Genomic DNA, 20994 nt, shown 5'->3' on the forward strand with positions numbered 1-20994 from the left:
TGGTTTTATTTTTTTAATACTCCACTGAACTATAACTTTTTTGTTTATTTTATACTGTACGCATGCACGGTACTTTTTGTTTGGTTGCCATTTTCGCTTGTCTCTTGTCTTGTAAGCTTCATCTGAGTATATTTTTTTAATATATAAAATGCCATTTATTTGCTTTCCCACTGCCAAACCTGCTCTGACCCGTTTTTTTTTTTTTTTTTTTTACGTTTCTTTAACCGGGTCAGAGCAAGTTTAACCCCATTCACACTGCATGTTGTAAACGGTATATTACTGGTTAATTACTGTTTTTTGTACCTTTCACATTGAACCCGTTGTGAAAGGTACACGGTAATGAACCAGTAATATACCATGCAGTAGGCAGGGCGGGTTCAGGGAGGGACCCGGGGGCGGCAGCCACAGGTGTCGGTAAAGCAGCAGGGCCCCCACACAATAAGCACCTAGTAACACCCTCCCCTGGTACCTGGCTGTGGATCCCGGCAGCGCGGTAGGCAGCGGGCGTGCATGGTCCACTAGGAGCCTCTCATTACATATGCGCATATGTAATGAGCAGCTCTGGATTATTAAATATTCACTGCGCTGATAAACAGCTCTGTGCTAACTGCTGGCTGAGTCCCATATACACTGCATAAAAAACTGCTCTGAACCATGTAGGACTCTGCTTTTTACCCGTTTGCAAGTACCGGTGATTTGTAATCGGTAAATGCAGACTGGCGCTTTCACACTGCAGCTCTAACCGGTTTGAAAGGCTAAAAAAACGGAAATATATTGGTTAAGAGCTGCAGTGTGAAAGGGGTATAAGTTGTCCGAGCAATTGTAAATAAAGGCACAATTGCTGTGTAACTATCTGTTTGTTTATTTATAAATTTGCCAGGGAACTCTTCTATAGTTTGTGAATGTTCATATGCATGAAGAATTATTGTGATAACTGTAGCAGGATACAAGTACATCTAAGCCCTTACAATATTTTATATAGTAAAATGGCCACCAAGAGATATTTGGTCTCCTCCTTAGGCCCTTTCAATAACAGCCACACAATGTAGCTTTGGAAACCTGCACATGTCACTGCATACTGTAGGCTCTTCCTCCAGACTGACTGATGTACAAGCAATATGTCGACCTGAAAAAGGTCAACATGGGTTTTTCTATTATTATTATTTTTTGTATAAGTGTACCACATTGGCTCGTCATGCTTCGGGCACGTATAAATGTACAACTTTCATTCCACATGCTTCGACCACAGCGTTTTGCTACACACGCAAAACATTATAATCTAATTCTATGTCCACTTGGATGGTAAAGTATAGGGGGGGACGGACTTTAAAAATCTTTATGTAGATCTTTTTCATGTTAACCTTTCATTGCATACTGTTGCCAATTTGCTACATACCCAAACATCTCACTATAAAACACTTGAAACTCAGACAGTCAACTGTTTCATGTTGTGGACTATTTGCTACAAAGCAATACTACGCTATTGGTTCACAAAATGCCCAGTAGTGTTGCTGACCATCACAAAAAATGGATATGACATGAAAATATAAAAAAAAATGTTAAATAATCATGCAACGAAGGGTTAACCTATTGCTTGTCGTCCTTTGACCATGTTGACCTAAGGTATTGCCGACCTTATTACTTCCGACTAAAACCCACGTAGGCTGGCCCACTCTCCTATATAACAGCTGCAGCTGCAAAACCACTGCACTCTCTAATGGACCATGTCCAGTCCTATGTATTATATTCTTAATGTTCCTTCCTTTTAACCACAAACAACCTTTGTCACGTTTCTAAGGGCTGCCTACAAGAATCACAGAGGTTCCTGCATGCATACTGTTCTTTTTGAAAAGTACAGATGGGGCAGGCCTCTTCCTTGCTGGCGAATCGCCAGAACGTCAGCGCTGGTGATCCGCCAGCGGCCTGCCTAACCATCCGACTGAGACGCGCGTGCGTCTCAATCTCCATTGGCAGGGTGACGGTAACTCTGTCCAGGGACAGGGTTAGGGGTGGTGTGGGCAGGCGGCGGAGACCCCGGGTTACCACCGAGAAGCCGGCGGTGACCCGGGGGAGCGGCTGGAAGCGCCGTCGGAAGGGGACGCGCGCCCCCTTCTCGCTATGCAGATGGCGCTGACGGGGGATGGCGGCTGGCGTCGCCATCGCCATCCCCTGCCAAGATGGGACCTGTATGCTAATTAATATTTTTTTTAAATCTGTTATTGTATATGTGTTTTTTGGATAAGGGATTCTTGCAGATCTGAGAATATATTTTATTTCCATACTAACCTGGTCCCCTGGCGGTGCCCCAATGGTCCTCGGCAGCCATCGGAATACTCTTCAGCGGCATCTCCAGTCCCAAGGATGCATTGTGCCTGTGACGTCAACGCACTAAGCATTCTTGGGACCGGGGATGCCGCTGGAGAGGATTCCGATGGCCGCTTTAGACACCGGGGGATGGGGTACATCTAAAAAAAAGGTGTGTGTTTGGGGGGGGGGGATATTCAGAAGAAAACACGGTTTTCGGAATATTTCGGTAATTTGGATATACGGATAACGGAGACTCAACCTGTATTTCTTTTGGACATTTTTTTCACATTGTTTATATTTAAAATTTTCCCGCTCCTTTTTACAGTGGTTCTGGGAGGTTGTACAGGAATTAACTCAAGAGGAGAGAGTGTTGCTTTTACAATTTGTTACAGGCAGGTAAGTAATAGAAATAATAAATAGTGGCACATGACTGTGTTGCTTGCGTTAACAGATTGCCACAAAAATGGACAGCTACAATATCTGGAAACATGCATTCTCCTGTTCTGGTGCTTGTAGATGCAGTCTGTTGCTTGCTTTGTCATTTCAGGAATTGGTTATATAGTTGGATTTAAAGTCTTTCTCTAAACATATTAAGACACAAATATTTATATAATGGTTTTATTTATTGGCCTGTTTTGAAAATGAATTATTCTGTTTTTCTTTGGAAATAAATAGAAAACATTTCTGACAGCCATTGTAGATCAAACACTTGAGTAAAATGAAAATGTAGCTCCAGTTCCCTGATCATTAGATGTTAGTTTTACAAATAAATATTCCTCCTTCCTCCAGTGTGCAGCCTCTTTCTGCATGTGCAGTTTATTCATTACGATCTCATCTCCGCCTGAGTCTACCTTTTAGTACCACTTCAGTGAAAAAAAAAAAAATCAAATATTCTTTTCCCCGGCTGCAGACCATAAAATTAATTCAATAGATCTGGTAAAACAAATACATTTGATTGTAGCTTTTATGAGTCCTGAATGTCTTTTAAGAATAACTGAAAAGTCTTTTGTCTCCTGCTGTATATTCGCCTCAGAGTGTAATAATGACTTGATTTCTGATGGCTATATTGTTTATGAAGCAATATAGTGTTACGAATACGGATAAATGAAAGACTTTGCCAGAATCTCATACAAGCCAAGTCACAATTCTTCCATCTTTCATTTTTGTTTAACTTGGACACTTGCTTACTTACTGATTTATTTCTTGCTTTGCTTTTTCCATGCACAGCACCCTCCAGCATTTATTTTATTGGTTTATGCAAAATCGCTGAAATGTTATTGGGTAGCATGATTTAAAATGAAGAACTGCTACTTGATCAAATTTAGAACACCTATTTTTAACAGTTGGAGTATTAACTCCATATTAATATCACAAGATGAGCTTTGTTGGTCTAATAATAATAATGAGACTTCTATCGCCCTCCTCCCTTACCCCACTGGAACCTGACGACAATTTCTCCTACCCTGTTAAGAGCCTGACAAATATTTGTATTATTTTGTTTGTTTATTACTGTTATATAACCTAAAAGGGCCGGATTCAGACCTGCTCGTTAGGCAGCGATTTCCCGCACTAGCATGCTTACACATCCAATCGCATGCAGCCGCAAAGAGGAAAAATTATTCAATAGTCGCTCATCATCGAATGATTTTTCCTCCCTTCGTGTATAAAAGTAAGTCTATACAGGTTGAGTATCCCTTATCCAAATATCCGTTCACCAAACACCATCGTTTCCAGAATTGACTTTTTGGAGGGGGCTAAAATCCTACTGGGACATCTGTAACTCGCACTACTGGGGATAGCTGTAACTGGCACTACTGGGGACAGCTGTAACTGGCAATACTGGGGATATGATATGTAACGGACACTAAATATGTGCAAGAAAATTACTTGGCATTCACATTCAGAGCTTTGTGTGTATTTCCTGTTTTTTAATGTGATTATACAACATAAATGCAAGATACATCATTAAAATATAAAAATATTCCGGAATAATGAATAGTCCGTTATCCAAAATGCTTCTGGTCCTGAGCATTTTGGATTAGGGATACTCAACCTGTACTTACTTTTATCCTGGACAGAGATGGCCGAGATGGGGGCTGACACCCACCTTAAGCAGGCATGGACATGTCTGTATTCTGAGGGGCCCACCCAGCATTTCGTCCATGAAACGCTGACCACCCATCAGTGAGCAAATGCCCCGACGAGTGTGAAACTCTCCAAAGGCGGTCACTCCAGGGGCTTGCACACGCGCATATGCAACATGCACAAAACCCCACCCTCGGGACCAGGGGTGAATTCTGACCTGACAATCAGGTCTGCGTGCCCCCACCTCCAAGTTTCATAGGGCATAGGTGTGTGCCATGCAGATTTCTCATTCATATAAGTAATACTCATCTTTATATATCAGCAGAAAACTGTTATGAGGAAAAAATAGCAACTGTTTTCATTCAAGTGGGGCAATTCTTCTGGAAGTATTGAGAATATGATGTTAATGAGAAACAATTAGGGATGAGGTGCATCATGTGTTTGTTTTATAATGTAAACATAATATAGGGAATATTTGGGAGTCCAACTGCGCACAGTCACTCAAAGAATAGACGTGCTTCCTTTTTAAAGTATGTCTGCAGCCTTTTCTCTGAAAGAGCCAGACCACGGCTCAGGGGTGTCCCAATGGAATATGCAGAGAAAGAGAGTAGCGCAACCAAATGAGTGATCATATAACAGTAGTTTACTTTGTCTCACCTCCTGACGAAGTCCATCACATGACGAAACGCATAGAGGCGTGGTTATTTTTTTCATGTATTTTTGATTTTACAAGTAAACTACTTTTATATCATCACTCATTTGGTTGCGCTACTCTCTCTCTCTCTCTCTAAAAATAATATAATGTAATCTTTTTTGTTTAAAGATAAAAGGTCTTCACATGTAATTTAATAACCCTACACATGGGCCATTAAATCAAGCATAGTACATCCAAATAATTAGGCTCTATCATAAAGACTAACAAACATATAAAAGCAAGCAAAATAGTAAATTCTGTTGATTCCCAAACATGGTTCTCACATCCTTAGGCACAGGTGACGATTACATAATCTGTGCACAAGCAGGAATATCCTTAAAACCTGGACTGATGGGGAGCCCTGTGGACCGCATTTGGGATCCACTGGTCTATACATAACAACCAAATTTTAATTTGACCCTTTTAGACAGTGAATGATGGGTCTGATTCAGACCTGATTGCTGTTCTGTGAAATTGCAGAGCGATCAGATAGCCCTCCCTGTGCAAGGCTGCGAATGGCTTGCAAAATCCAAACCGATCTGTGAAAAGCTGTACATCCATTCGCAACTCACTATAAAATGATTTTTCCAGTCTGTGCATAACCCAGAACCTACTCTGCCTGTGTGATCGAAACAGGTTGATCGAGGTCGGAGAGGACTCCCTAAAAAAAATGCCTGGGCACACCTGCATTTTTCTTTTCACTTCCAGAAAACAGCCTCTTACCACCCCCAAACACAGGCTTCCGATCAATTAACTTGCAAACGACTTTCCATCAGAAAAGATGCTGAATTTTATCGATAATGGCCTTGTGTATGCGCGATACAATCCGTACTATAGATAATTGGGTTATGGTATATTAGATCTATGTTGTCTTGTCTACAGTCATAAGGTCGACTGCTATTGGTCAAAAGGTCGACATTCAAAAGGTTAACATGAGTTTTTCATTTTTTTTGGGTGTTTGTCGACATTGGTCAATATGGACACCATCTAAGTGTACCACGTCCCCTGGAATGGCTCACCATGCTTCGGGCACGGTGCCTCGCTGCTCTCGGGAAACACTATTATATTCACCCACCACGCCGTAGTCTACACGTCGGCTCATGTTTTTTTAAAAATCATGTCTTATGATTGTCAACCTAGACACTATGGGGGAAATTTACTAAAGGAAATTTGTAAAAAATAGGTGTATTTGTATCCAGAAATACACTTATTTTTGACATTTACTATTCCGAAAATACGGCACTTCGTATTCGTATTTATAGCACATCAATACGAATATGAATTGCCGTATTTTCGGAAAAGTAAATGTCAAAAATAAGTGTATTTCTGGATACAAATACACCTATTTTTTTTACAAATTTCCTAGTAAATTTCTCCCTATAGATCTAATGACTGCATACCAGATATTTGTCCACCTTGGGAAATCGCAATGCTGCATTCACATCTAAATACCCCCTTATGTACCTAACTAGTTAGGTGGTGTTTGTGGTAGAAAGGTTTCATATGCTGGGGATGCCTGGGTTTTTTGATATTGTGAAAGTAGCAGGATAGTGGGATGTACTTCTAAGGGCTGATTCCTTTTTTGTCCGTACTACTGTCTAGGGGCTACAGATTATTATGTTAAATGGAGGAAATCTGTCTGCAGTCTTACTTGCGCCTCCAACCGTTCGTTATTATTAATTATACCTTTTGCAGTGTGCTGCATCCCTGTTCACTGAAGCATGCTCTGAGACACTTTCCTCTAGATCCCATACAGCAGCCTATGCAGTCATAGCAATTTATTTTAAGAGCGGAAGATACACTGCGCTCACCATGTCATCCAGGCTCTGCTTTGCCTTAAGGGTATCCCAAACCCTTTTGGTTCATATACAGTAGTGTTGGGTGGGCTTAAGCGCTGCCTGTATGTGAATCGGTGTTACTTTGATTGAAAGGAGAATCAGTATGATGATTGTGTGATTGTACGTTTAGAAAAGAAGGTTGTGGATCCGGGTCGGTATCCTATTAGGGGCACTAGTTTTTTTTATCTGATAAAAAGGTGGTCATTATCACGCTATCCAATTATAGTATGTTTTTATCAGCTGAAAAAAGGCCCCTGAGCATGAGATAACACATTGGATCCGGGATAAGTTCCTGATCCCATTGTGTTATCGCAGCTCAGATGGCTGATTAATCCCCAATATGTGCTGGTTATTAAGGCTAATGGGATAGCCAATCGCACAATGGTTGACTGCAAGCATGAAGTCCTATAAAGGTAGGCAATATCATTGCAAAAATTCCTGATTATAACTGCCAACAACATCGCACGGTCTACCTTGCATGTGATAGTAATGTGCCCTTCTTGAAAAAAAACACGTTGCGCTTATCCTGCAAAAGTGTGTTCTGCAGCAACAACAATAAGGGGTGGCGAAAAGTTTGCAGTGCATATTGCAGCACATGGTCTACCTACTTGCTTAATGTGCTCTGGCTGTGCAGGTAAGTATTTTTTAGACATGAGTAAGGGGTAATGTGGAGTTGTGTGTAAGTCGAAGTTGCATATTTGTAGGATTGAATTGCATTTGGGGAGTTCTCTGGGTAATGTTACACATGGATATTTATATTGATAATGTACATATGTTAACAATGTATTTACTGTATAACTACTATGTATCAGACTTTAAAAACCTAGTAACCCATGGCTTGTAATTTCTGTTTAGTTCCCGGGTACCTCATGGCGGTTTTGCATACATCATGGGAGGAAGTGGGCTACAGAACTTCACCATAGCAGCAGTGGCATACACATCAAATCTGTTGCCAACGTCTAGCACATGGTATGTTTTAAAAAAAATATATCTATATCTGCTGTATATAAATATGTGCAAGCAAACATTCATTAAATCTATGTAATAGAACAGTAATGAATTTAGTTCTGCACCCATAGTTTTATGTGCAGGATACATGTGCCTATGCAGAACATTTATTTGAATGCTTGTTCATTTATAATATATATATATATATATATATATATATATATATATATATATATATATATATATATATATATATATATATATAGCATTTATCAATTCCCAAGGTTAATTTGCTAAATATTACATCTTTTTTTCATAGATTCACCATTTCTATTCCACATTGAAAATTTTTGATCTCTAACTAACTTTTGTTTGTGTAGAGTACTTCAGAATTTGTGATTTGCAGTTTAATTTGACTTTTATAGATTAAGTGATTAGATAATCATCATATAAATCACTAGTTCTGCAAATCAACCCAAAATTACCCTTTAGGATTGCAGTTAATGAAGAGGTCTATAAAATACATCTAATAATTAATGACTTGTAGGTATCTGCTACAAATAATGTTACTGTGTGTGCCATCCTGACTGCTTGATTGTAATTTGTGAGACCATAGTAACAACTTAGGGAGTTATTTCATACACTTGTGCTCTCTCAATGGGGCACACTGCAGCTCTAAATCAGTATATTGCCGATTTTTTTGCCTTTTAAAATGGTTAGTGCTGCAGTGTGAAAGCACCAGTTTTAAATTACTGGTTCAAGAAAAACGGTCATTCAAAAACGGGTAAAAAGAAGGATCTTACATGGTTCAGACCCATTATTTGTGCAGTGTGAATGGGTCTGAACCGGTATATTGAATCCTACACCAGGGTCGCGGAACCTCACCCCCCCCCCCCCGCCAGCGCTCCCCCTCCCCTGGTACTTGCCAGCGCGAGGGGATCCCGGCAGTGGGGTCCATGGTGTGTAGGCAGTGGGGTCCATGGTCTGTAGGCAGTGGGGTCCATGCTGTAGAGCTACTAGTTCCCATCCGCCGCAGGGAACCCGCTGCTGACTTCCCATTCGCCGAGCGGACCCTGCTGCACACTGCCCATTCGCCTGACGGACCCCACTGCCCATTCCCCAGCATGGACCCCGCTGCTCGGATCCCTGCGCGCTGGCAAGTACCAGTGAAGGGGGGCACGGGCAAGGTACAAGGGAATGGGAGGAATATTACTGGATTTAGATTTACCGTTTTTGTACCTTTCACAACGGGTTCAATGTGAAAGATACAAAAAACGGTAATTAACCAGTAATATACTGTTTAAAACATGCAATGTGAAAGGGGTAAAACTTGCTCTGAAACATTTCAAAAACCGGGTCAAAGCAGGTTTTGCAGTGTGAAAGCAGTATTACTGTTTTTAGCTTTTTAAGAGATAGTAATATCTGTTGATCTGCGCACTGAGGAATTGTTATCTGTTTATGGCTGCTGCTAGCTCATCAAGGATGCCCCCCTTGTGTTCAAACTATAACACTGTATACACTTATGAGTGCTGACAGAGCTGGCCCTAGCCTAAATGACGCCCTAGGCAAGATTTTGGCTGGTGCCCCCTAGCACCGCCACTAGTTCCGCCTCTGACCCTTCTCCCTTTTCCCAGCACCATCAACCCTCATCATAGCAGTCATAATTTTGGTGCTCCTACCAGCAATATTTGAAATAGAAACCGTGCACACATTCGGTGCGCTGCCCAAACAGGGGTGTGTTCCTGCTGGGAAGGGGCATGGCCACCCAATAGTACCCCTAATTCAAATTATGCCACACAGTAGTGCAACTTTAATCACATTATATCATGCGATGGTGTCCCTTATTCACGTTACATCACACAGTAGTACCACTTTACCTTAGATACATTACTCCTCACATTATTCACATTATACCCTTAGAAAAAAATCCTGAGAAAATATTGTATTTTAAGCACCTCAATGGCCACACTGCAACCCAGCACAAAGCAGTGTGTGCTGGGCAGAGGAGAAGAGCTGCTGCTGTCACTTAAGGGGAGGGGGACTCCACTGGGCCCTTCCATCAGAATTTGGCCTGGGTAATTTGTACCCCCTACCCCTTTCTCTTGGCACCCTTGATAATACCACACCGTAATGCACCCTAGACATAACACACATTATTAATGTCCTTATAACCATAATGTCCCTTACACATTATGCCAACCTTTATTAATGCCCTTCATACACATAATGACACACATAATGCCCCTTACACATATGTTGCACATTATTAATGCCCTTATACACATGACACACATAATGCCCATTACACATATGTTGCACATTATTAATGCCCTTATACACATGACACACATAATGCCTGTTACACATATGTCGCACATTATTAATGCATTTATATATGACACACATAATGCCCCTTACACATATGCCGAACACTATTGCACAACCAACCCACCCGCAGACAGCACTCGCACAGCCGCTAACACTGTGACCTCTGCCTCGGCTTGGATACAGATGTTTCCTCATACATCTTGCCTCAATAGGCCATGCAGCTCCTGGCCAGTTCTGCTAACGTTAGGTGCGTTTTTTGCTGAAAATTCATCTTATTTGCATCGTTATGACCAGCACACACAAGGAGCTTCCGATGATTAAAATGATATGGGGCATGCCTATATTCTGTGTGCGACTGTGGCTGTACCTGCATACAGAATGCTATGTTACAGTGATTTCCATGAATACACTATTTCATATGCAGATACAGCCTCACTCACACACAGAATATAGGCATGCTGCATATCATTTTAATCAGCAGAAGCTGCTGTTGCCCCTAGGCATTCCAAATGCCCTAGGCCAGGGGTGGCCAAACCTGTCCTCAAGATCTACCAACGGTGCATGTTTTCCAGGAAACCTGTGGATCTATAGTAGGAATGAATGCAGCATGTTTTAAAATGTGACAGTTAGTAATGACTACAGCTGTGCACCAGCTAGGTAACCTGGAAAACGTTGACCGTTGGTAGATCTCGAGGACCGGTTTGGCCACCCCTGCCCTAGACAATTGCCTAGTTTGCCTAGGCCTAAGGCCGGCTCTGAGTGCTGAGCTGCACAAATGCCACTATTGTACTTGGTGTCTATGTGGGTCCTGAATGTATAGGTTTAGTAAGAATTGTGCTGGACAATATGTCTTATGCAAAATAAGGCGTGTATATGCACCAATGCATTTCTGCCCTGCTGTGCCTTCCGCTAGTGACTAGTTATATAACGGCAATGGGCGAAAACTCCTGCAATTTGCCCGAAAATGGGTGAAAGCGGTGGATTTGCCAATCCACATATCTTTCGCCTGTGCCGGCTTTCTAACTTAGGTGAAAACTCTGCACTTAAATTGAAAAGGGTCAATTGAACTTCGCCCTTAAACAAGGCGAAAAAGTGCATTTTTTTCACGTATGTGAAAAATCGGCACCAAATTAATTGCTTTCCTTATTGGGCAATGGGGCAGATGTATTAAGCATGATAAAGGGGAAGATCATGATGCACCAGCCAATCAACTCTTAACTGATCACCTTCCACTTTATCATTGCTTTATCAAACCTTTACCAGGCTGAATACAGTTACCCCTATGTTTCATAACCAGTAAGAAACCTTAACTATGACATTTAGTCATAACCAAAATAAATGTTTTCAAAAAGCTTTATTTTAGTCTATTCTTCCTATTCTTACAAAAGTCTGATCATTAGCACTGAATTATGTGTAAAACTACACACTTATCGTGAATGGAAGAAACACCATATGGAATGTGGAAGACTTCCATATGGAAGACTTTCCACCTGCCTCTCTGACAACTTCATGAAAATATTCAGGGCATGACAAAACCCAGGCCTCAGGTTACTATGATGCCCAGAAATTATGTTATGGCACCTACATACTTGTATGCTAAATTAATTAATGTGTGCAGGTGTAATATACCTGATATGCTTTAATCAATGAAGATTGATTAAAGTACATCAGCAGCAGCAGTCTTTACTTCCCCCCTGCCAGATGTGCTGCTGTGCTACATACAGAGTTAGTGGGCAGAGGAGAAGTGTTACTGTGGGCAGGGGGATTTGCCCTGATCATCTTTAAGCTGAATCAACCCCATAACACATGGAATGTGAGGTTTCAAGTGCAAGAGAGTTATGCTAGGTACACACCAGAACGATCATGATTGTGAACAGATCGTGGGACGAACGTACAATGGTCGCATAATCTGTTGGAGCACACGATCTGCATACGGTCCAATCACGATTTAATCATGATCTGTATCCTGTTGAATGGATCTTTTACAAATCCTGACTGCAGCAGGTAAGATCTCCAAAACTACCAAATGACCAGCAGGGACGCGCATCGGATCTGTATCTGATCTAAAGCATGCCAAAACATGCCCAATTTACATACAATTGGGGGAATTGAGGCCAAATCGTTCCGGTGTGTACCCAGCATAAGTTTTGCGGTTTGAAGTTGATCTGTGTGATGGTTTTAAAATCTCACACAACTTCACATTTTTATACACTTCCATGACTATTCAGAAGTTACTCCGCCAGAGAATGCATAATTACTGTAAGAACATCATGGATATATGGAAGAAAAATACTTACATTGGGGGAGCAGGGCCAGCTTAGGTTTGTATGAGGGTTCATACTGAAACGTGATTTAATCTATCACGGTAAATAGCATGTTTCAGTCCAAAATCCAATGTATTCAGTATTTTGTAAACAAACTACCAAGTCAATAAATATTTAAAAAAATGTGGATTTATTTCAGAACCCGCCACTGTCCATTTCAATTGTATATGTAATGCTGGCTTTGTTGCGTTGTGTCTTACAGCATCAATATGCTTAAGTTGCCTGAATACCCAAGTAAGGAAATCCTTAAGGACAGGCTTCTCGTGGCATTGCACTGCGGAAGCTATGGTTACACAATGGCATAATGAGGAAAGAAAAACTCATCTGACTACTGATGCGCAATTCAGAGTGGCAGAAGCAATTTAGAAAACTGTCAAGAGGAAAACAGGCTAGATACTGCCCATAGGCAGGGCTGACTTTCAAAGATTTGTAAAGTATCTATTTTCTTCTAGATTAAGTGCTTGTGTGGATGTGATTTGAAAAGCTAGGGGAAAAAATAGTTTTCACTGGTGCTTCATGCCTTTCCAATTACAGCTGGGAAAACAAGGTACAAATGAAGACAGCTTTTCAGCGTTTCATATTTTATGTGTTCTGTTCATGTGGCGTGTTTAAATACTGAATCCGTTTGCTTTTTTTCTGTTTTATTATTTTTATCAAGGCTCATTCATAGAGGAGGCATGTGTGTGTTGGCTGTGAGGTAAAAAAGTAAAATCTGCAGCTGTTACTGTGTATCTTCTGTGGTTTTAACATTTTAGTGTACATATGCTGTAAAAGTGCGCGTTGTTTTGTAATCATACCATACTGCTATCAACAATGTACCCTCCTCACAGTTTATATTCATTTTAATTATGTTGCAGTAGTTTGGTTTCCATGTAACTTATTAAGCAGTTCATCTGTTTTTCATTTTACAACCATCTAAAGAAAGACGGTTTTATGTTTTTATTCTTGGTTGTTTCTTGTTATACCTTTTTTGGTCTATTTTGTTTATACAGTTGTACAATGTATCTGAAATGTATTTTTGTACAAATGAGCTTGCTAAAATAAAGTATTTTATAAATTGCCTTTGATAAACTGGCACAATATTCAAATTATGTGCTTTTGTGTCTTTTACTCCTACCGCACACCATTAATGTTGTACCCAAGATCACAAATCATATAAACAGCTAAGTCTGCAGCCATGAAAGCTCTTTAATTGAAAAGATAAGAGCAGTGGCACCAAGCTTAAGTCATACTAAATCGAGAGTATAATTGATGTGAACACATTACTTTGGAGTGGTCGTTTTATGGGCACACTGATGAATAAACAACGTCCATGCACAGAACAATTCTTTCTGTTCCAAATCAAAGCATGTCAAGGGTGGTAATAATGCAGGATTGTGCTTAGCACATTTTAATGAATGCCCTGAAGCAAACTACCTACTGCCTTCATTTCTGTACATGCAAACTTTTCTGTGCTGTTTAGAAGCCTACACATTCATTTTATGAAGCATCTAATTGTACGGTTTGTCTGGATACAAACACATATTGGGCCTAATTTAGACCCGATTGCAGGACAAATTTGTTCTCAAAACCATGCTGCACTGTAGGTGGGGCAGATGTAACATGTGCAGAGAGCGTTAAATTTGGGTTATTTTGTTTCTGTGCAGGGTAAATATGGTCTGCTTTATTTTTACACTGCAATATAAGTTTCAGTTTGTACACACCCCACCCAAATCTCTCTCTGCACATGTGACATATGCCCCACCTGCAGTTCAGCATGGTTTTTTCCATTTTGAGAACAAATTTGTCCTGCGATCAGGTCGGAATCAGGCCCATAGTTCCTGTTAAAATACAGTGGTGGCTGCTATAACACTTCCTGCTTTGCCTCATTAACAAGGTGATGTCCCCTGAAGTAAGCAGCCCCTCATTTCCTCCCCCAGGCTAGCTGTACTGTGGGTATCTAGACTCATGATTGACTCTAGGTCAATCATAAGGTTATCACTATTGGTTGACATGGTCCAAAGGTCGACAGGTTCAATAGGTCGACATGCATTTTTAACAAAATGTAAAAGTGGCCCTCCAGATGTTGATGAGCTACACATCCCAGCATGCCTTGCTTTAGTTTTGATATTCGGCCATGCTGAAACTGATACAAGGCATACTGGGATGTGTAGTTCATCAAAGCTGGAGAGCCGCTTATTGCCCACCCCTGCACTAGGGCGTGGAGGGAGCATATAATAATGTGCCGAGCCTGAAACATGGCGAGCCATGCAAGGGGACGCAGTACACTTCGACATATACACCAAAAGACTATGAAAAATTAATGTCGACCGTTTGACCATGTCAATCTTTTCACTGTTGACCTTTGGAACCTGCTGACCTTTTTCACTGTCGACCTTTTTCACTGTCGACCTTTTCAATGGCGAACATTGGATCATGTCAACCTTTTAAACCTGTCGACCATTTAACTTTCGACCATTAGTGGTCAATCATATGACTGTCGGCTTATACATTGTAGATCTACTATACCATTACCGTGCTGTGCATGCGCGAGATCTCACTACTCACGCGATATTTTCTGCGATTCGCAGAGCCAGCAGCAGGGACAGTGCTGTCCCCGCTGTGGGCATAGGGCTTTGCTACACTGCAGCTGTCCAAGTCGATAGCTACAGGAGGTGGAACGGTCAGTGCTCATTTGCGCATCACCCCTGTGATTTACCAGTCTCCGGCCCCTTTTTACATGGGGGAGAAGCACTTTGAGCACACAAAGTGCACTGATACCTCTTCTCCCCCATAACACAGCATCATATATCTGCCCCAGTATGAGAAAAGTAATTTTCATATATACATTTAGAAAAGGCAAGATTAGGTCATATGTGAGAACCTCCAATTTAGAAATGCAAGTAATCTTTTCCCAAAAAGTTTTTTTCATTTTTTGGCTACAATACATACAATCTAGTCTAAACAAAGATAATGTATCCTAACTGCAATTGTAGATTGTTAGGCTGATAAACATTGCAGAAGAGAACCCAATTAGCTACATATATCAAAATAATGGTTAAACCTGAATACTATTGTTGCATCTTTTTAGTGCAGATTTAATTAAATGAAAACTGCAAAAATGTTTGTATTTCACAGATGGGAACATTTGCATATTGCTATTATAAGGTCATCAACCAGGAAGTTAATTGTGATCTCAATTGCAATTGTTCTGTAGTAGGACTCAATTATTGTTATTCAAGTTTAGTTTTTTTTTAGCAATGCTTTAATACTATTCAATGGGGAAAATAAGTTATTTTTGCTTATATTAAATACGAGTTCACTTCCCGTCAAAATGATGGAGCAACATAACAGTAATGCCAGCACAGGCGGATGTGCACAGCCAAATGGAGCAACACTTGAATTACTTTGTCAGGCGCCATCTAGTGGCCGGTGGTGTGCAAAATACCTGAATTATTGTACAGTGTATTCTCATGAAACATTTAAGGATATTTTAAAAAACAATAAAAGCGTAATAGTCCAGATGTATCCATCCAAAACATATACAAATTTAGCTAATATGAAAAAAATATAGTCTATCACAATCCTGTCATCTGATGTTCAGCCCTAGAGCAAATACATACAGTGTGTTCTAATGATGTTATCTTAGGAGTCTGCAGTGCTGTACATTTCTAATAAAATTTGTATAACTATTTTAAAATGTATTTTGGATAACCATAACGACAGTAATAAAAATGAAGTCAGTGTTTAATGGCGAAAGCAGAGTATAAGTTTGGATAGAAATACGTTTTAAAGTAAGTCATGATGGGTCGCACCTGTAGGCAATCAATGGACCAAATGCAGCAAGCTTCAAAAAGTGACTCCTGTTGAAATTGACATTTATATCCAAGTTGCTATTGTTATGCTGAAGCAAGAAATTACAGACTACCATTCTATATATACATTATTTTTTCATTTCATACAATACCACATCCTGAGTCAGGTCACACAGCTCACAGTCTTAGATGGTAAAATACATGACTACTTTATACACTCTCTATCTGCTTTTTCTACTTTTCCTGCTGTTTCTCTTTGCCTTTTTTGTGTATTTTTCAATACTTCTAAATTATGCTATTTGCTGTGGACACTCCTACTACTGCTCCCTGACACGTCATCTTGGACATACCTTCTGTCCATATATGGTCTTTTCTAACTGCGTTTAACTTTGGCCCAAAAAATTCAGTTCTGGCAAACATTTTGAACATGTCTTGTGATTTTAGAAACATGTGCAAAGGATTATTCTATGTAGCATGTTTTCATAATCTCAGAACATCTGGATTTAATTTTAGTTAACATTACAAGATGGTGGTTGTTATGATATGATATTGAAATAAGTACCGTATATAGATATACAATTAATAGAAATCTATATCTTGGACACTCCAAAGCCATTCCCCTTGACCAGATACTAATCCTCCCCCTCAAATAGCTGCCTCACTAATTGTACCCGTGTGACCACAACAATAACCCATGCTGAGTGCACTCCAGTTGACACCTTAACCCAAGGCTCTGCAGACCCAGAAGCATTGTGTGCGGGAGCCCCGGGAGGTGGCCGACCTGGTCACACTGCTGTTGTGTGAACATCTGGCCTTCTACACAGTGGGGATCTGGAAGGGCCTGTGTCTGACATCAGCAGAGGCCAGGCTCTGGGCCCTGGGGAGGACTTCCAGTGCATGGGCCACCACTGCAACTTTGCGTGATTTTGTACATCCACATAATACAAAGTCTGTAGGAGGTATCTTGTGTTCTAAGGCATCTCTGATATGCTGACTGTGCCCAAAGACATTCCATTAGATCCTCTATGAGAAATTTGAGTGAGCAGTGCAGTTACTTGACATGTGCAGATCACCGAAGTTCCATAAAACTGTGAATCAGCCCATAGTTCTATCTGTTTTGGGAAGTGGATTAATACTAAAGCAAGGACTACAAAGTAATTGTGTAAATAGAAAAACACACATTTGCTTTCACTTTCCTGTAATTTTAAAGAAAAATACACCTTTTTTGGGTTATTTTGATGGTCTTATAATTGACATGTTAAAGAGACCTCCAAAATCTAAGGGGGGAATTTACTAATAGCCGAATGGCTACGAATAGGCATATTCGTAGCCATTTGTAGCTGTTACTGGCCATAAATTTGTATTTTTCTGAATTTACATAGGCTAGTATATGGCCATTCTTTTGACAGGCGTATTTGCATTCCTATTAAGAAATATGAATGCATACGCCAGGGGTCCTCAAACTTTTTAAATCGGGGGCCAGTTTACTGTCCCTCAGACTGTTGGAGGGCCAGACTATAGTAAAAAAAAAAATGTAAAGTGTGTGTGTGTGTATATGTATGTATGTATGTATATGTGTGTATATATATATATATATATATATATATATATATATATATATATATATATATATATATATATATATATATATATATAATATACTGCGCAGCATACACTATACATCCCCCGCCCCTGTCTGTTGTGGTGACTGCCGTTACTGTGTACAATTGTACACAGTAACGGCAGCCATCACAACAGACAGGGGCGGGGGATGTACAGTGTATGCTGCGCAGTGTACATATATATATAATTTTAAAAATATTGAGATATATATATATATATATGTGTGAGATGTGCAGCCATTGTATAGGAGTCCTTGCCATGATGTGGGGGGATGGTGGGCCACAGCCACATGGTGCTGGCGTAATTGATGTGTTGCCATGTAATACCTCCACATACCCTCAACCAGTCACGGCCTCCTCTCACCCAAAAGATAATATGCACTCCTGACTTCACTGCTCCCTCCATCGTCTGGCTCCTCTCTCCAGATTCAGCTACCCTCCTCTCAGCCGCAGCGTGTGACGTGATGACGTCACACGCATAGGATAAGCTTAAGCAGGGAGCCGGGTCGGACCAGCAGACACTGCTGCTTCCCCTGACGTCCCAGGCCACGCCCCCGCCCGTCCATTCGCCAGCCAGCCTGCCTGTCCATCCTCCCAGGTCTCGGCAAGTGAGAAAGTCAGAGTGATTGCCGCGCCAGCGCTTAGGCAGCGGCAAACCAGGCGGGCCACATAAAAGTCCTCAGCGGGCCGCATCTGGCCCACGGGCCGTAGTTTGAGGACCCCTGGCATACGCCATCGAAAGAATACTAATAGGGGTCACCATTCATTTGAATGTTTTGGCAAAACTCGGCTCCGGGGGGGGGGTGTTTAACCTGTCCTGGATACTACATGGAACCAAGATTACGCGATCTTCACTGGATGAGTCGGCAAGTATAATTTCCTTCCACAGATACCAACAGAGTCTACTGGAGAAGGGGATAGGCTATCGGTGGTCCAATAGGTGAGTATAGTGTGAATGTTTTGAGTTTGTAATAAACTTTTACTTCTCTATGTGTGTGTGTGTATTATTTAACTAATAATTCCCTGCATGCTGGGACTTGTGGTTATTTAAATCCCTGCATGTAGTGCAGGGTTGCTGGGACTTGTAGTTCCACAACATACCACAATAGTTTAACTATTTTATTGGAGCACCAGGGACAGCGCTGGGCTGGGGTAATTCTGGAGGGGTGACTTTTACTGGGGGGTCCCCACTCCTTCAGGGTTCTAGGCTGGGCAGAACAGTCAGTGGGTTTAATGCTATGGCTGGGGGAAGTAGTATAAATAGTTTCCCAGAATTACGCTGTTGACTGGGCCCACTGCTGGTTTTAAAAATACGGGGTATGCCTACTCATTTTGGCCCCCGTATTTTGGAAACCAAGACCAGCCCTTGAGAGTGGTGCTGGTTTCAGCAATTGCGGGTATCACCTATGTTGGTTGGACCCTGAATTTCTAAAACCAGAGCCAGCTCTTTGAACCCGGCGCTGGTTATGAATACGGACGCATATGCCATCGGAAAATATAACTCACGTAAATAGGGCAGATTAGTAAATCTGCCCTATTTACGAGTCGTATTTTCCGGGAAAATACGGCTGATGCCGGCGTATTCGTTTGTGTCTGGCATTGGGCGGATTCATATTTCTTAGTAAATTTCCCCCTAAGAGTATTTTAAAATCTTGTGAATAAAAAAACAAGATTTATTTAGTGTGGGCATTGCATAAAAGTTTTAACAATATTGATTCAAATGTGACAAGTACAAAATAGAGGTAGAATAGAACCTGTGGCGAGCGAAGCATGCCACCAAGCCGCACCTAGCAAGCCCGCAAGGGGCTTCTTTGCACTCTCCCCCTGTCGGAGCACCGGCAGTCAGGATTCTAACGTTGGGATACTGACCGTTGGGATCCCCCCTGTCGGACCGCCATACCACACCCACTGTCTTGTACCAGGTGGAATGTAGCACTGGAAGTGTTTCTGTATCTGAATTTCTTAACATTTCTAATTGATCTGGCTGTACAAGCACTTTTGATGTAAGTGCTAAAACTATGAAAATAGCTCAAGAAACAGCCATAACATTATGCGCCATATTTAGACAAATCCTGGTGATAAGAAGGTTGAAAGTACCAAGAGAGGTAATAACCCTTGTACAGTATCATGGCTTATTTGTGAACAGGAGTAAACCGTAACAAAGATGGGTACTTGTGTACTTTCACGGCTCCCACTACATATGGCATGCGATGGGATGCGATTTTTGCAGTTTTTAACCATTTGATCCCATGCGATCACATGCGTTTTTTTAACAGAAATGCATCCAAATGCATTGAAATTAGTATCAAACATATTCAATGGCCCCCAAATGTCATTTTTGAGGCTGTACCACCCCCACTATCAACGCGAACCCGAAGCGTGGCGAGCGCAGCGGTACGCATCCTACGACCTTTTCATACCCCCACTATCCACGTCGGCGTGGAGTTGAGAATAGCAAGTGTGGCGAGCGCGGACACCTGTGAAGCCCGCGAGGGGACGCGTATACCTGTGAAGGTATCCGTGTCCCCTCGCGGGGCTCGCCACGCTTTCTATTCTCAACTCCACGCCGACGTGGATAGTGGGGGTATGAAAAGGTCGTAGGACGCGTACCGCCGCCCCTCGCGGGCTCGCCACGCTTCGGGTTTGCGTTGATAGTGGGGGTGGTACAGCCTCAAAAATGACATTTGGGGGCCATTGAACATGTTTGATACTAATTTCAATGCATTTGGATGCATTTCTGTTAAAAATCGCATGCGATGCGATGCACATCGTGGGAGCCGTGATTGTACACAAGTACCCAAAGATGGACAACCAATAAATGTGAAATGGTTCTATTTAATACAATCGTAAAGAGCCTCGGCAATCAAATGACTATAATATTGATGCGAAAGGTTGACGAAAATATGGAAAAAAGATCTCTTATGTCTTTAAGGAATTGAAAGTAATTCAATGCAAATAGTGATAATTGTGTGTTCATTGAATCTACTATATATCCTCACTTTAATGTACTGTATGCACACATTTTCATCAATTACTTTAATGACATCTAGGACA

At 41.2% G+C, this 20994-nt stretch overlaps 1 protein-coding gene across 3 annotated transcripts in view; it reads left to right on the forward strand.

Moving 5' to 3' along the window:
- HACE1 (HECT domain and ankyrin repeat containing E3 ubiquitin protein ligase 1) overlaps positions 1 to 13612 on the forward strand; it is a 123038-nt gene extending 109426 nt beyond the window's left edge. For 2 of the 3 annotated variants that reach the window (XM_083176967.1, XM_083176968.1), the window contains exons 22-24: positions 2633 to 2703; positions 7780 to 7893; positions 12727 to 13612. In XM_083176967.1, the coding sequence (XP_083033093.1) occupies positions 2633 to 2703; positions 7780 to 7893; positions 12727 to 12829 (288 nt within the window). In that variant the 3' untranslated portion in view covers positions 12830 to 13612. The remainder of the gene's footprint in view (positions 1 to 2632; positions 2704 to 7779; positions 7894 to 12726) is intronic. The other variant, XM_083176969.1, reaches the window with a different exon arrangement.
- The last annotated feature ends 7382 nt before the right edge of the window (positions 13613 to 20994 follow it).

This window comes from Crinia signifera, chromosome 3, assembly GCF_055691185.1.
Source record: "Crinia signifera chromosome 3, ASM5569118v1, whole genome shotgun sequence".
Classification (NCBI taxonomy): Eukaryota; Metazoa; Chordata; class Amphibia; order Anura; family Myobatrachidae; genus Crinia; species Crinia signifera.